The sequence below is a fragment of the Loxodonta africana genome, chromosome 7, assembly GCF_030014295.1.
Source record: "Loxodonta africana isolate mLoxAfr1 chromosome 7, mLoxAfr1.hap2, whole genome shotgun sequence".
In the NCBI taxonomy this organism is placed as follows: Eukaryota; Metazoa; Chordata; class Mammalia; order Proboscidea; family Elephantidae; genus Loxodonta; species Loxodonta africana.
The window spans coordinates 32116290-32133114 of record NC_087348.1 but is presented as its reverse complement, the minus strand read 5'-3'; the positions used below and the strand labels follow the sequence as shown (position 1 = coordinate 32133114).

The 16825-nt window shown below is 34.4% G+C and overlaps 1 protein-coding gene and 1 pseudogene across 1 annotated transcript; both read left to right on the top strand.

The window, feature by feature from the left end:
• The first annotated feature begins 3297 nt into the window (after positions 1-3297).
• LOC100667744 (olfactory receptor 5T2-like) lies at positions 3298-4556 on the top strand (annotated as a pseudogene).
• Positions 4557-11204: 6648 nt separating this feature from the next.
• On the top strand, positions 11205-12309 carry LOC100663199 (olfactory receptor 8J2-like). The gene has a single exon (XM_003422621.2). It carries the CDS (start codon positions 11362-11364, stop codon positions 12307-12309), a length of 948 nt encoding a protein of 315 aa, XP_003422669.2. The 5' UTR covers positions 11205-11361.
• The last annotated feature ends 4516 nt before the right edge of the window (positions 12310-16825 follow it).

Here is a 16825-nt window from a genome sequence, read left to right as displayed (position 1 = left end):
TCACTTCAAATTTTCATTTCATAATATTTCTCTGGTATTAATAACTTGAAAAATATCCAAACACCGCAAGAATGGTGTTTTGTTTTATTTATCATGGTGGAAGGGGCAGTTGCAGAATTAAGCGTAAGTGTAATAGGGGGCAGTATAGAAGGATGGAAAGAAAATACACTTTGAGATCTCGGAGAGCTGGGATTGAGTCTTGGCTCTGATACTTATTGTTTTGAAGATTGCTGTAAAGGTATTATAAAGTAATGTGCAGAAAAGTCCATTCATACAGCAAAAGCTCAACAAATGATACCAACAAATGATAGATGTTATTATTTCTCTCCTTTGTATTATTAGTGTTTCAGTGTTGGGCCCAATATTTCTAGAGTTATCTTCTTTCTCTTAAAATGATTCTTATGGACTTGACTTTACATTAATTTCTTAAGATTTATCTTATTAAATTGTTTACTAATCATAACACTTTCTCTTTACGACTTTGATGCCTTTCCAGAAGTGCTAATATTGACTTAGTCATACTCAGTATAACTTTTTTTTTCACACAGAGCAGAAAAGCTGGTGTTGAGAGATATTTAACTCGTGTTCACTTTTTTTTTTTTAACATTTTCTTTATAGAAAGCCAAATTAACCACACTGTAATTGAACGAATGGCAATGCTGTAATGTCTATGTGATTTTATTGTTATCAGTGGATCACACAACTCACAAAATTCCTTTACCCTCTAAAGAATAAACTTATTTCGTATTAATGAAATATTACTAATAAAAGTTTTACTATTTCTGTGAAATGAAAAGCAGAAGAAAATGACTGAATCCACTTTTATAGCCCTTTTTAATCATGATTCAATTAGTTTGATCCTGACAAAATAATGTTTGACTGCACATTGATAATCACAAAACAGGTACATTAAATGTGCTTGTCTCTGGGGACACACATTTTTTCAATGCTTTGACTAAAATATTGTTACTCAAATTTGATTTTCAAGAAGAAATACATCTGATTAAAAAATTCAATTATATTTATCTCTTTCACTAATGATCAAAAATTGATATATTTGAAAGAAATTGCTCTGCATATTTAATTACTGTGCCTGGTTCTATGTCTGCATGAATGTGTCTGTTTGTGTTTTATGTGCACACACGTCTAAATTGTGCCTGAATGGCTTCTTCATTAAACTTTTTTGCCAATTTAAAGAGAACTAAACTTTAGAGAGAAAATCTAACATCACATACAACTTCTAATCACAGAACTGAATGATGAGCACACATTTCCAGATTCCATACCCCATGTTATTTACCTCATACCATTGTAAATTTAAGCACATTGTTGAACTGATGTCAAAGTTTGTATTACAAAATCATCTTTTTCTTTAGACTCTTAATAATATTTTTAATAATGTAATGAATTGATTTCATTCATCATTCATCAAAGGTTCTATTTTATTTCCATTGACTCTGTATTTATCTTATTTACATAATCGCCTTTGTCTCAATATCCCTTCAGTTAATATCCACATTCACCTCTCCCCTACCAATGACATTTTTCAAAATAGGAAATATATTTAGGAATTTCCCAGTTAAGTCAGTAAAACAGATTTTTTTTTTTAATTAAATGGTATATTTAAAAGCATTTTATAGGTCTGTAGTCACTGAAAAGTATAAGGTTAATTCAAGTAGATGGTACAGGACTTCTAATCTGTTTCGTCTTAAATTATTATGTCCAATAAAGAGAATTCAATCTAAAATATATTGTCTTCTCTGACAAATCATTTCAGTATGTTTTTCCTCTAACTTTATTCTTTACAAAATTCCTATGGAAATATTTTTGATAAATATTTACATTTCTTTTAGGTAATTCTGATTTTACCTTTCCTAGAATAGAAAGGTTTTTTTTTTAGAATATTTTATATATTATATAGAATATTCTATATATTATATAGAATATTATTTATATTATAAAGAATATTATAGGTATTTGGATTTATTCTCCTTTAATTGTTCTAATCTAAATATTTCTTTTACTGAGAGATCCATATCAATACACTAAAACTGGAGCTTGACTTGGATCATTAATTTTACAGATTATATTTGTAGCAGATTAAGTACCCATAACGCTGACTCAAATTTCCTCATCAGTAAATTAGAGTAGCTTAAGATAAAGTGTGCGGAGAATATGTTAAAAATATTTTATTAAAATAGTATTATAATACATATCCTTCAGACAGGTGGTACACTGTGAGCTAATAATTTAAATATTTGATGACAGAGTTGGTAACTCTTTAACTTCTGAGTTGCTTATCCATGAGGCCATCCAGAAAATAGTTATTCTTTCTACAATCCATCTCTTTATTGATAATCTTAAATCCTATATCTACATTCAAAGGAAATTTAATTTTTTTTTACTTACTACTTTAATACTAAGATAAAAGTTACTTAATTCTTATTTCACTGAGTCCACAAGCAACAAAACATAAACAAGTATAAAATCTTGAACAGAAATACCTTGGAGGAAAATACTTTGAAAGTATGAAAGTCATGATTTTTTTTTTTTAACACCTTCAATAATTTCTTACATTTTCACCAGAAATATTTGAGGGAGTAATAAAACATATAGATTGTCAAAAACACCAGTGGCCTAATATATAGCCAAAAAAGGGCAATACAATAATAATAATAAAAAAAAAAAAACCATGAATTTAAGAAAGCCCTTTGAAGGAAACATAAGATATCATGTAATTTTTGAATTCAGTCATGGTGAATCTTTCCTCGAAAAACGATTTGATGAATTCCATTCACAAAAATCCAAAAGTTGGTAATGGATCTGGAGAATACTCAGAGAGTAGCTTATTAGATGTTATAATACAGGCGGGTGCTACTTTATAAGACCAACTCCAATCAACATATTCTATGTTTTAAATTATTTTAAAGATTAAATTTCATTAATTTAATTATCTATTTTAATGTTCATCTGAATCTTGAAAGATAAAATTAATAGCCTTGTTCTGCAGGTTAGAAGATTATAGCAAATAATTTTACATAATTGCTGAAAGAACTAGATCTCTGGTGTTAAATTCTAACGCTCTGCCCATTAATATATTATCTCAAGTCTTTGGATGTGAGAAAGAAATTTCTTTAAATAGATGACTGGTTTTATTAAATAAACCAATTAACTCAATTATTTTGGTAATGACATGTTATTAACCAATGAGTAAATGTCTTTTTCTTCCATTTAGTTCTTCAGAGAGTGCTACTGACTATTCATTCACTGTCTAGTCATTGTCTTATGAGTTGCTGCTGGGAAATCATGTATTTCTGAAAAATCAATATGGGGACATAGTTAACATTCCTTTTAGTCACGATATTTTGCATCCCTGTCATAGAAATAAAAATTGTGATTTCGTGTATATTTTCAAGTTTGTTCCATGAAGTGTCAACATGAAAAATGATACAGAAGTCACCACATTTGTACTGAAGAGCTTCACAAAGAATCTTGAACTGCAGGTCATCTTATTTTTTCTATTTCTAGCAATCTACCTCTTTACTCTGATAGGAAATTTAGGACTGGTGATATTGGTGATTGGGGATTGCCGGCTCCACAACCCCATGTACTATTTTCTGAGTGTGTTATCATTCTTGGATGCCTGCTATTCATCATCTGCTACCCCAAATATGTTAGTAGATTTTGTGTCAAAGAATAAAGCCATTTCTTTCCTTGGATGTGCAACACATATGTTTCTGGATATTACTTTTGCGACCACAGAATGCTTTCTCTTGGCAGCCATGGCTTATGATCACTATGTAGCCATCTACAACCCACTTCTCTATTCAGTTAACATGTCACCCAGAGTCTATGTGCCACTCATCATTGCTTCATATGTTTCTGGTATTTCACATGCTACGTTACACAGAGTAGCAACTTTTAGCCTCTCCTTTTGTGCATCCAATGAAATTAGACAGATCTTTTGTGATATCCCTCCACTCCTCGCTATCTCCTGTTCTGACACTCACCTTAACCAGCTTGTACTCTTCTACGCTGTGGGTTCTATGGAAATATTCAGTGTCCTGATTGTCCTGATCTCCTATGGTTTAATTTTGTTGGCCATTCTGAAGATGCATTCTGCTGAAGGAAGGCAAAAAGTGTTTTCCACCTGTGGCTCTCACCTAACTTGAGTGTCAGTTTACCATGGAACAATCCTCTTCAAGTATATGAGACCAAGTTCCAGCTATGCCTTGGATCATGACATGATAGTGTCTATATTCTACACCATTGTGATTCCCATGGTGAATCCCATTATCTACAGTTTGAGGAACAAAGATGTAAAAGAAACAATAAAAAAAGTGTTTGGGAGAAACTGGTTTATCAATAAAGTATATCTTTAACACTGAAAAATTAAATTAAAAAAATCAAGAGTCATAGCCTGTGTCTCAATATAAAGAAGATATGAAAAATTGAAAATTTCAGTTTTACTTTATTAGTGTCTTTCCTTTCTTCTTGAATATTTTGAAATAAAGATAATAGTCAACCTGTAACCTCTGCTATGTTAACAAGTACAGAAAAACCATGCCGTCAATTTGCTTCTTTGTTCATGCTGATATATGTATGTATGTGCAGGTGTGTATGTATATATACATATATACATACATATGTATACACATACATACTATGATTCTGATATATATACATGTGCACATATATATGTATACAATCTGTATTTTTTATATTATAAAAAGTACAATCTGTTCCTTTTATACTTTATTTTACATTATATTATACTACATTACATTTTTATATTATATTATTTATCTCTTGCTTATATTTTGGGAAATAAAAAATAATAAAGCAATTATTTAGTGTAGTGAAGTTTCAGATATTAGAAAATTTGAGAATTAGTATTAATTATTAAAATATGAATCTGTAGTGGATTAAACAGCACATTTTCCTTTTTCTGATGAATTGTATACATCCAGCAATATCAGTGAATAACGTATAGCTAAATGAATCAAAACTTGGATAATTCTACAAACATTCATCTGAGTGAAAAAAAAAATTGCAGAATGAGACACAGTATTACAAAAGTAATTAAAGATATCTTCAAAATTATAATGTATTTTGACAATGAATGACTAAAAATATAATTAACTAATAACACAAAGCATGTCAATGAAAAATTGTGGATTAAAGTTACCTCTGGTTAACGAGACACTGGGTGCATAATGGTCAAAGGTTGGTGGTTTGAATACATCCAGATGGCCCTCTGAAGATCTTCTGAAAGATGACAACCATAGAAAACAACATGGAGGGCATTTCTACTCTCACACATAGGGGCCACCATTAGTCAGAATTGGCTGGATGGAGACTTGAATTAGATGTTAGGAAGATGCAAATTAAGAAAGAATAGTTGTGTCCTGAGCTAAGGGGATGGACATTTTAGAGAATGAGATGAAATTTGTCACGGTTTCTTTGTCAAAGTTAAAATAATATTAAACATTGATTGCAGCACTGGAAATAAAATTCCGATCTTTGATTTCAGATTTTAGGATGGATGTTGCATTCATTCATTCATCCCGTCAGTCAGTGAGTTGATTACCAAATATCTTGTGGACATGTACTCTACCCTTTATATTATTTTAGAAGCTTGTAATAAAAAGGTAAAATATTTGGACATATCTCTTCCTCGTACAAAGGTTATAGGCTAGAGAACGTCACAGAGAGAATAAGAAAACATTGTTACTGATATTTAATTGCAAGACTTATACATTATTTGAAAGGATATTGCAGGCTGATGTGAAAAAAATACATTTCCACTCTGATTTCAAATCAGTTGAATAAAAAAGCTAGAAATGATACAAGGTGTAATCTGTAATTTGATAATTATAATAAAAAGATGATATTCAGTCTCTTCACAAACTTCACATTTTCAATTCGGTGTATATCATCTGTTTTTTACAGTAAACACACCAGGGCTTATTCTTCATTCTACAAAGGAGACTTTGTGTTAAGCTTTATCTTAAGTATTCACATTAAAAATTTCCACTGGGCCAGAATCCTGTGCTTTCCATCTACGATTTTCTTAATCCAATTGTCAGGGCACTACCCAGATCACATAAAGGCACATTAAAAGAAAAAATAAGAGGGGATCATTGCCTGTGTTTGTTATTTGGTGTGATCATCTAAGCAAGTCCCTAGGCTATCTCCACATTTTTACTCTTTGGGTGAAATTCTGAGTGGAGACTTGCCTAAGGAGCATTCTATTTGTCTTTCTTCCCCAAGGGAATCAGACTTTTTTCTAGGAACCCTAGTTCTCATGTTCAGATTTTGGCACCTAGAAACAAACATATTCTAGTGAGAAGGTCTGCAGGGACTTCAGACCTTTGTAAAACTCTCTAGCATGCTTCATGGAGTAATCTTAGGCTTGGATCTCAGCAGATCTCTCTGCACAGGTAAGTTAAACCAAATGTTTTACCTATTACTAGGGCTAGTTGTGAGAACTAAGTATCTTGAAAGCTCTATCCAATCTCACTCAGAACTGAAATGATTTCTTTTCTGTCCTCTTTTCCAAGTGACTACAATCCTTGCCCTCTGATTGCTAAGTGGCAGTGACAGCCATGTAATGCCATAAATAAGTCAAACATTCCAACTGATAAATGAGACTCAGCATTTTTACAGAAGTTCAAAATAAAGATGTAAAAAATAATGATCAGCTCTGAGTATCTAAAAGAATGAAGAAGATTTAGCATATTGTTTTTGACGTATGATAATTTGCTATTTTTGTAGAAGTGAGTACTTAGTAGTCTTAATCCAGGCAGAGTTACTGCTAAAAAATATCAGCTGTAGTGATGTGTGATAGTGTCCTGTAGCATCTGGAACAAAAAAATTGAAAGATATTAAACCTCATCTTCTACCAACGAGATTAAAGATAACTTGAGAATTTCATATTGTCTCCATGCAGATGTCAATGTTGAAAAATTTTCTTGAGCATTTTGAAATCTTAGTCTTATTATACCCTACCTTTGGCATGTTCTTATATTATTAGTTTGGTGTACAAGAATGGAAGTAATTATGTGCCCTAATTTCTTCCATTGTGAACAAAACCTTGGAGATGCAATGATATGGGACAGAAAAACCATAGACTGATTTCATTCACAATCTGAAGAAGTGAATATGGTATTAGATAACACAGCAATGATTTCTTGAAATTAAATATATATATACATATGTATATGTATGCACACACAGATATGTGTGTATGTATATATAAATGTTTAAGCCTACACACATCTTTACATCTTACACAATAGCATGTAGGAATTTTATTTAAATAGTAATGAAATATTGCCTATTAAAACATATTGTTCATATAAAAGTAGTTCAAATTAAGGAAATTAAAGAAGAGATAAGAAAATGATAGTACTATGAGTATAAAAATATGGCAGAAAATGTAAAGGCATTATCTAAATATTGTAAGTTTGAGAATCCAAGCTCCAGAACAATATAGAATAATGAACCCTCATTCCAAGGAGTATATGTTGCCTTAGTATGAAGGGAAATGCTTTCTGCTTTAGAACCGGCAGAACTGATGGATGTTTTAGGAGGCACTCTATATCATATAAGTGACATAGTGGTTAAGTTCTCAGCTGTTAACTGAAAGGTCAACAGTTTGAACCCACCAACCACTCTGCAGGAGAAAGATGTGGCACTCTCCTTCCATAAAGGTCACAGCCTTGGGAACCCTGTGGGACATTTCTACTCTGTCCTAATTGGTCTGTGGGTTGAAATAGACTCAACGGCAATGGTTTTGGTTTAATTTTTAGTCTATACCAGTTAGAATAGTACTTAAGTGCTCCTGAAATTTAAAAGTCTACATTTCCGAGAAACAGCTACAATATTACTTAGTCAATAAAAGTGAGAATTTTCCCCTTCTTGATTTTTGCATTGCCCAGGGCGATAAACCGTAGGATGAAAAGATTCCCTGGTGCCAACAGTTAGTCTCTATGTCCTGGTGGCCACAGAGATCTCATACTAAGAAGTAATTTTTGTACTTAATGCAACACACCTCCAAATAAAAATTGCTGTAGAGTCAATTCTGACTCATAGAGACCGTATAGGACAGAGTAGAGGTGCCCCATAGGTTTCCAAGAAGTGAGTGGAAACCGTGCTGTCTAGTGGTTAAGAGCTAAGGCTGCTTAAAAAAGGCCAGCAATTCGAATTCACCAGGCACTCTTTGGAAACCCCATGGGGCAGTTCTACTCTGTCCTTTAGGGTCACTATGAGTCGGAAATGACTAAAAGGCATTTTTTTTTTTTTATTATGTGAGTAGATCTATAAAATATATGTATTAAAAAATATTTAAAATCAAGATTATTTGGTAGAAAATTAAAATAACTCTTTTTGGGGATAATTGTTAAATCAGATAAGGTGCAGGGGAAAAAAAAAACAAAACAGGAACAACCCTGCCTTGTTCATCAATTGTATTTCAATAGAGGAGGGAATTAATAATAAGGATATGTACAAACCCTCTCCCTCCTCAAAGCTAAGTGCACTAATGCACAGTAGATAATCCATAATTGGTATTCTTGTTGCTGATATTCTTGCTTTTGTTAAAGTAAGGATATGTTTATAAAATATATTTCAGAGTGAACAGTGCACTGAATAGCATTATGTATAGCAACCTGACAGGAAATACTTTGATCAAATTGAATGTTGCTCTGAGAATTTCCAGGGTAAACTTTCCTTGTTATAAAACTTGGCATTCTTTTTGGTTTCATAGTAGGAGACAAGAGATATGGAACAGTTGGTGCAACAAAATCCGATCAGCTTATCACATACATATTTGATGCACCTTTAAAAAAACCCTTGGAAGAGTTATGTGTGTGGAAGAGCATGTTTTGTTTTGTGAAAGATATAGCTGAATATCAGGTGGCCCAGTGTCTGCATAAACCAAAACCAGAAACTAAATCCATTGCAGTTGAGTCGATCCCGACTCCTAGGGACCCTAAAGGACAGTGGAACTACCTCATAGGGTTTCCGAGGTTGTAAATCTTTAGGGAAGCAGACTGCCACATCTATCTTCCACAGAGCAGCTGGTGGCTTTGAACTGCCAACCTTTCACTTAGCAGTGGACGCTTAACCACTGTGCCACCAGGAGCACTTATTTTGCATACAGAAAATTATAATTTCTTTGCTATTTCTTTTTCAACTTTAAGACTCTTCAACCAGGTAGAATGTGACACTGATCCTAAGATTAAAAAAAAGAGAAAAAAAAACATCATTCAAAATAAGCTAATAATAAAATATAGTAACTACAGGTAACATCTATTTTGAAATCATTAAGTGCCAAGCTTTGTGCTTAAACCTGTACATGTGCATTATGCTAGTTAATTTGCACTACACAAAATATGAATATTTGAGCAAAAGCAAACAGCTAGTGTTTGGTGCAATAAAACAACAATATCAACAAGGGCAAACTAAGTTAAAAAAAGAAAGAATAAACCCTAAGTTTAGCCCATGCCTTTATCCAGTCAATATTCTGTGTGGCCTGTGAGTAACTTCACTTCACTGAGCCTCAGGTATCTCATCAGGTATGAAAATATTCACATGCATCCCCTAAAGCTCCAATGCAGAATAAGAGATAATTATTTCAAAACATTTTACTTAGTTCTCAGCACATACTGAGAGGCCCCGGGTGGCACAAAAGGTTAAGCACTTGGATCCCAGCAGAAGTGATGGCAGCTCAAACCCACCCAAGGGAGACAGGCTGGGTGACTGGCTTCAGAAAGGTCACGGTCTTGATAGCCCTGTGAAATAGTTCTGCTCTGACACGTGGGGTCACCATGAGTCGGAATCTGCTAGATGCCAACCAACAACAGGAACGAGAAGCACATAGTGAACACGACATAAAAGTTAGCATTCTGTCCCGCTCATTTCTCTGCAGAAGTAGAGTAAAATGATTGAACTTTAAAAATCAAAACCACAAGTAATAAAACTTAACTATAAAAACAATGACAAAACAGGCTTCAAACAGTTTAAGGAAAAGGAGGCTAAACTGGAAAAGGAAGGGAAGCCTGCTAAAAAGTGATAATAGAACGTAATCTAGAAAACAAATCCAATGACAGTTCTGGTGTATTTGGCAGAAAAAAGACAATGTGATTAAGAAGAAGGATGCAGTCTTCCGGCACCTACAGAAGGAACAGTATTAGATGCAGGTCTATCTGTGCGTAGCGGAAGCAGAGGGATGTGGTAAAAATTGTTAAGGAAAAAGCCACAGTTCTGGATGTGTTTCCCACAGAGATCCTGAAATTCGTAAAATATCCAAGGAGACGAAGCAGCATGGGCTGGAGAGGAGGCCTGTGGCAGTTAAGCTGAAGGATAACTAGAGATCCCTCTGGCTCATCTACTCCAACTCTGTAAAGGCAGTTCTTTTTCATCACTTAAAAAACTGTGGTAAAGAAAATATGTACATCTCACCCAATATCAATGAAAAATATTCATGTATATGTATTATGATATACATATATCTCCAAAGCAAATTCAGTGCCGTCAAGTCGATGCCGACTCAGAGCGATCCTATAGGACAGAGTAGAACTGCCCCATAGAGTTCCCAAGGAGAGCCTGGTGGATTTGAACTGCTGACCCTTTGGTTACCAGTTGTAGCACTTAACCACTACGCCACCAGGGTTTCCGTATATATAATTATATTCTGTTGTTAGATGCCATCTATTTGTACATAACAATGCTAGGTACAACATATATATAAATATGTATGTGAAATTCGTTATATATTATTCAATATTTATCCTTCTATGTACGATATAGAAAAACCTTGTTGTGTAGTGGTTAAGAGGTACAGTTGCTAACCAAAATTTTGGCAGTTCAAATTCACCAGGCACTCCTTGGGAACCTTATAGGTCATTTCTACTCTGTCCCATAAAAAAAAAAAAAAAAAAAATTATTTTTTCTATAGGGTCCTATGAGTTGGAATCAACTTGAGGTCAATGGGTTTGTTTTTCTTGGTTTGTTTCATTGTATGTACTCTCTCTCTCTCTCTCTATATATATAAAAAAAAATTTATATATATACATACATACAATTCAACATATGAACTATATCCAAAAGTAAAATAAATTGTTTACAAAAACAATCTTAAGAACCAACTTCAGCTGTTTTCTGATGAGGTGATTTTTTTTTTTGAATCTTCTGAAAATGTGGGAGAAACAAGATCTGAAACTTCTAAGTGTGAACAAAAGTAATCAGATTTTAAATGAAACTGTAACAAAGAATAATCCTCTAACAGCAAAATTAATTTTACCTTTCATTAATTTCTTTCCACTTTCCCCATTTAAAGGCAGAACAACACAATAAATGGCTCCAGGGAATCTCACATGGGTGACTGAGTTCATTCTCATGGGAATCACAGACCTTCCTGAGCTCCAGGTCCCCCTTTTCTTTGTCTTCCTGGTGATCTATGGGCTGACTGTGGTAGGGAACCTGGGCACCATCATCCTCACCAGTGTTGACTCCAGACTTCAAGCCCCCATGTACTTTTTCCTTCGACACTTGGCTATCACGAATCTTGGCAATTCTACCACCATTGCCCCTAAAATGTTGGTAAACTTCTTGGTTAAGAAGAAAACCATCTCATACTACTGTTGTGCAGCTCAACTAGGTGGATTCATAGTTTTCATGGTGGCTGAAATTTTCATACTGGCCGCAATGGCCTATGACCGTTATGTGGCCATTTGCAATCCCCTGCTCTACATGGTGGTGGTATCTCGGCAGATCTGCCTTCTGCTAGTATCCCTCACATACCTCTTCAGTCTGACCACAGCACTGACTGTCTCTTCCTTTGTGTTCTCTGTGTCATACTGTTCTTCCAATGTAATCAACCATTTTTACTGTGATAACGTCCCTTTGCTAGCATTGTCCTGTTCTGATACTTACATTCCAGAAACAGCAGTGTTTACCTTTTCTGGTACCAATCTGTTTTTCTCCTTGATCATTGTTCTAATATCCTACTTCAACATTGTTCTCACCATTTTGAGGATACAGTCCTCGGAAGGGAGGCAAAAAGCTTTTTCCACCTGTGCTTCTCACATGATGGCTGTCACTGTGTTTTATGGGACCCTCCTGTTCATGTATTTGCAACCAAGGACCAACCACTCACTAGATACTGATAAAATGGCCTCAGTCTTTTACACCCTAGTGATACCAATGCTGAATCCCCTCCTTTACAGCCTAAGGAACAAGGACATGAAGGATGTACTGAAGAGATTCCTAAATAACTCATGCAAATCGCTCAAACTAATGTAAATAAATACCTACAACTGTGTTCTTTTAAGAGCCTTATTTTGCTCCTGACAAAGCTGCTGTTAAGTGAAGAAGTATTCTAAATGGTTTAAAAAAAAAAAAAAAACTATTAATTTCAATGAGAAAACTACTGATGCATTTTTTCCCAATTCAAAATATCAGTCTCCCTAGAGGGATAAAGGTTTCAATTATACAATGAAAACAAACTTACGTATGTAGTAAACAACAACTTGAAAATAAACAAATACATACTATAAATAAATTACAACTTGTTAATAGGTTTGTGTGTTATACCCTCTAAATATGGTACCTGTTGTTGTTTGGTGCCATCAAATCGATTCCTACTCAAAGGGACATTATGTGCAACAGAAGGAAACACTGCCTGGTCCTGAGCCATCCTCATGATCAATTGTTATGCTTGACCCCGATGTTGCAGCCACTGTGTCAATCCATCTCCTTGAGGGTCTTCAACCTAGGTGCCGTATTTGTTTGCAGATGAGAAGGCATAGCTGCAAACAAAAGGTATCTAGGTGGTACAAACTCTTCTCAGTAATCTAAATTTTGGAGAATCAGACTCACCCAGCAGTAAGAAAAGGCCTTGTGATTCTCTTCCTTTAAGATTACAGCCAAGAAAACACTTTGGAGAGTTTCTACCTTGTAACACTTGGGGTCTTCATGAATTGAAACTGACTTTCCAGCAATTAACAACAACAATGTAGTCTGTAAACAAGGAAGAGAAAGCCTGATAATGGGTGATGGAAGTATATGAGAGTCATTGCCTGAAAGATGATAGAAAGTCAGATCATTCTACTTGATACACTCACCTTTGCCCAAGGACTAAACATTTTATTATAATTTTACATTTTTTTAATACCATATCCTCCATTAATAACCTTTTGCACCTTTTTCTCCATTTATCACGTTTGTGAACCCATTGTTGTCTTACACTTACATGAAAGTAAACATGTAGCGGAAAATAAAAACTAACCCCTAGAGTGCTTTGAAACACAACCTGTGCCATAGCAGACTGAAATAAATATATAAGCATTCTGCATTTTTCCGTCTCTTTCATAGACATGTGCACAAAGCAAAAAAATTATGTTGAGCTAGTCATGATTTATAATTAAATTATTTCCAAATGATATTTCCATAATAAAATCTGTTGTATACTTTATTATCTTTAATATGAAACTGTCAACATTAAACATCACTTCTTCTCACATTTTTATTTAGTGAGGTGAAAGAGTTATTAGACCAAAAATGTCATCTGTTAAATGTGGTAACAATTATCAAAAAACTTACTACAAAAAAGAAAAAAAAAGTTAATAGTCATGTGAGTTATTGCTGTGTATGTACAATGCTACTAACATGCAATGGCGTGAGGGAGAGTAGGTGTGGCATGTCATGTAAGGACAGTCTCTGGACATAAAATAAGCTTATGACAATTTCAGGAAGGTCAGACATGAGACACAACCAGGAACTCTGAGACTCACATAAATGAGTCAATTTCTAACTTTGGTCGTAAATAAACAGAATAGTTGAAGGCAGGCAAGACAAAATATGTGACGGACATTTCTGACCTCAAAAGACAAAATCAGCTATAATTTAATCCCATTAGTCTGTAAACTTTTCATGTTAATTGCTAATGTGTTTCTTTGCTTTTAATTTATTCAGAACGTGTTTGGCTTCAGCAGCTTACAATTACAGAACTGTGTTTCCCATTAGAAAACTATTTTCTTTGGGTATGGCTCCATGTATAGAATTAGAACAAAAGGCTAAACTCACAACATTTCCAATACTGTTTAAAATAAATGAATGAATACATAAATAAACCTGTTGTCTTAGAGTGATTCCTACACATTGCAACCCCATGTGTATCAGAGTCAAACTTTCCCAGAAGGTTTTCAATGACCTTTCAGAAGTAGATCGCCAAGTCTTTCTCCTAAGACACCTCTGGGTGGATTCAAACCACCAAACTTTCAGTTTGCAGTCAAGTACTTAACAAATATACAACATCCAGGGACTCTATCCAACGCAATACACTGAAATACATGTACAGTTTGGTTGATTGCTAAACATTTTGCTAAATGAATGAAGATCAAAAATGGAAAGTTCACTGTTTTCTACCTTATAATTTGGTTCGCATGTATGTATTTCCTAAAAATAATTACGCTGTTTTTATATTACTTTCTTATTGCTATAACAAATTACCTCAAATGTAATGCCTAAAAACAACACAAATGTATCATCTCACAGTTTTGACAGTAAGAAGTCCATAATGAGTCTAATTCCACTAAAAGCAAGGTGTTAGCTAATTGTATTCTTTCTTGGATGCCCTAGAGGAGAATGTTTCCTGCCTTTTTCACCTAGTAGAGGCAGCAAATATTCCTGGGATAGTGACCCCTTCCAGTTATCAATCCTATCCCTCTCACTTCTGCTTCCATTACCTTCTCGGGTTCTCCTGCATACATTTTGTCTTCTAAGAACTCTTTGGATTACATTGGGCTCACCGGGACAACCCTGGAACACATTATATCAGTAAAGTCCCTTTTGTCATGTAATATATTCATAGTTTCTGGGAATTAGGATTTGGGCATTCTTGAGAGTTCGTGAAACTGTGTTCTACACCACATTGGAATATTTTGTGAAATTAGACAATGTAAAATCTTGCACCTGTCTCATGTACTAGAGCTCAATAAAATAATCCCACTAAAATGTACACAATATATATCTGTTTTACATTGTTTAGATACAAAATTTGTTGTATATAAACTATACATAGAGACTTCCTTGGATTAAGAATGAACAACAACAACAAAACATTTGGCTCGAAGATTGCAGAAAGTGTGTACCCAGATAAACACACACTCACATATCATTTGTTACACTTCTATTGAGAAATTCTGAATCAGGTAAGTTAACCAACCAGGCATATTGGTCAAGCATATATTTTTAATGAAGTAAGATATGAAAAACAATTTATCTCTCAACTCCAGTCTTCTACTGTCAAAGTTTACCCCGTGGGGGCATTAACACCTCCAAACTTCCAGGTTATGCCTATCCGGGTGCCAAGGTGGTTCCCTGGCATCTTGTGCCTGAACAGGTATAGTAAAACCACTGAGGGGATCAGGCAAGATGGGGTGCATGGAAGTTTTGAAGCAAGTCACCACCTGGGCAAAAGTGTGAAAGGTAGGAAAGGCTTCAAACAGCTGCCACAGGAGCCCACATGCTGTACTGCAGGAGAGGCTAGAGCTCTCACCCAACTCCATAAGGTAGGGCTGTCTGGTCAGACAGCATGGCAAGTGTGTAACTCCTGAGTGGAGCACGTATTGAATCCCTCCAAGAGCCTGAGAATAAAAAATAAGATATTGATTTTGTTTTAACACTAAGTGCTTGATCAAACAAAAAATGTTTTTTGTATGATATGGAATAAACATCTATTTCGACCTCATCTAGAGTTCCGATTATATTATCAGTTAACATGTCACCCAGACTGTATGATGCACCCATCATTGCTTTCTACGTTGCTCGTATTTTGCTCTGCTACTTAACACACAGTAGGAACTTTTAACCTGTCTTGTGCAATCGAAGAAATTAGACGTACTTTGTGTAATATCCCTCTACTCTTTGCTATGTTGTGTTCTGACACTTACATCGACCACCTTCTACTCTTCTATTTTGTGGGTTCTAGGATATTCACCACGCTGATTGTCCTGATACCCTATGGTTTCATTTTTTTGGCCATTCTGAAGATTCCTTCTGCTGATAGGAGGTGAAAAGTGTTTTCCATTTGTGGCTCTCACCTAACTGAAGTGTCAGTTTACCATGAACAATCCTCTTCATGTATGTGAGACCAAGTTCCAGCTATATTTTTGTCATGGCATGATAGTGTCAGTATTTGGCACTGTTGTGACAGCCATGCTGAATACCATTACCTGCAGTTTGAGGAACAAAGATGTAAAAGAAACAATAAAAAATGTGTTAGTGTGAAATATACAATAAAGCGTATTTTTAGCAAAAACAATTAAAAAAATCAAGAGTCAAGATCTATGTCTCAATATGAAAAAGATATACAAAAAAGAAATTTTTGTTTTAGTTTCTTAGTGTCTTCTATTCTTTCTGAACATTTGAAATAAAGATGAGATAACACTTAATGTATGCTATTTTAAAACATGTGCAGAAAAACTATGCCATGAATTTGCTTCTTACTATGTTCATACTACCTCATGAAAAGGTTGAACATCGACTAATTCTTTTTCTTATAATGACTCTGTGTATTTCTTCCATCTTCTTTTGATGCTTCCTGGATCGTTTAATATTTTCCCCATAGAATTCTTTACTATAGCAACTTGAGGCTTGAATTTTTTCTTCAGTTCTTTCAGCTTGAGAAACACCAAGTATGTTCTTCCTTTTAGCTTTTCTGTCTCCAGCTCTTTGCACGTCATTATAATACTTTACTATGTCTTCTCCAGCTGCCCTTTGAAATCTTCGGTTCTTTTGCTTCATCATTCCTTCCTTT

Bases quoted from the DNA above. Each gene is read 5' to 3' on its own strand.
- LOC100663199 (XM_003422621.2), top strand. From the start codon at position 11,362: ATGGCTCCAGGGAATCTCACATGGGTGACTGAGTTCATTCTCATGGGA.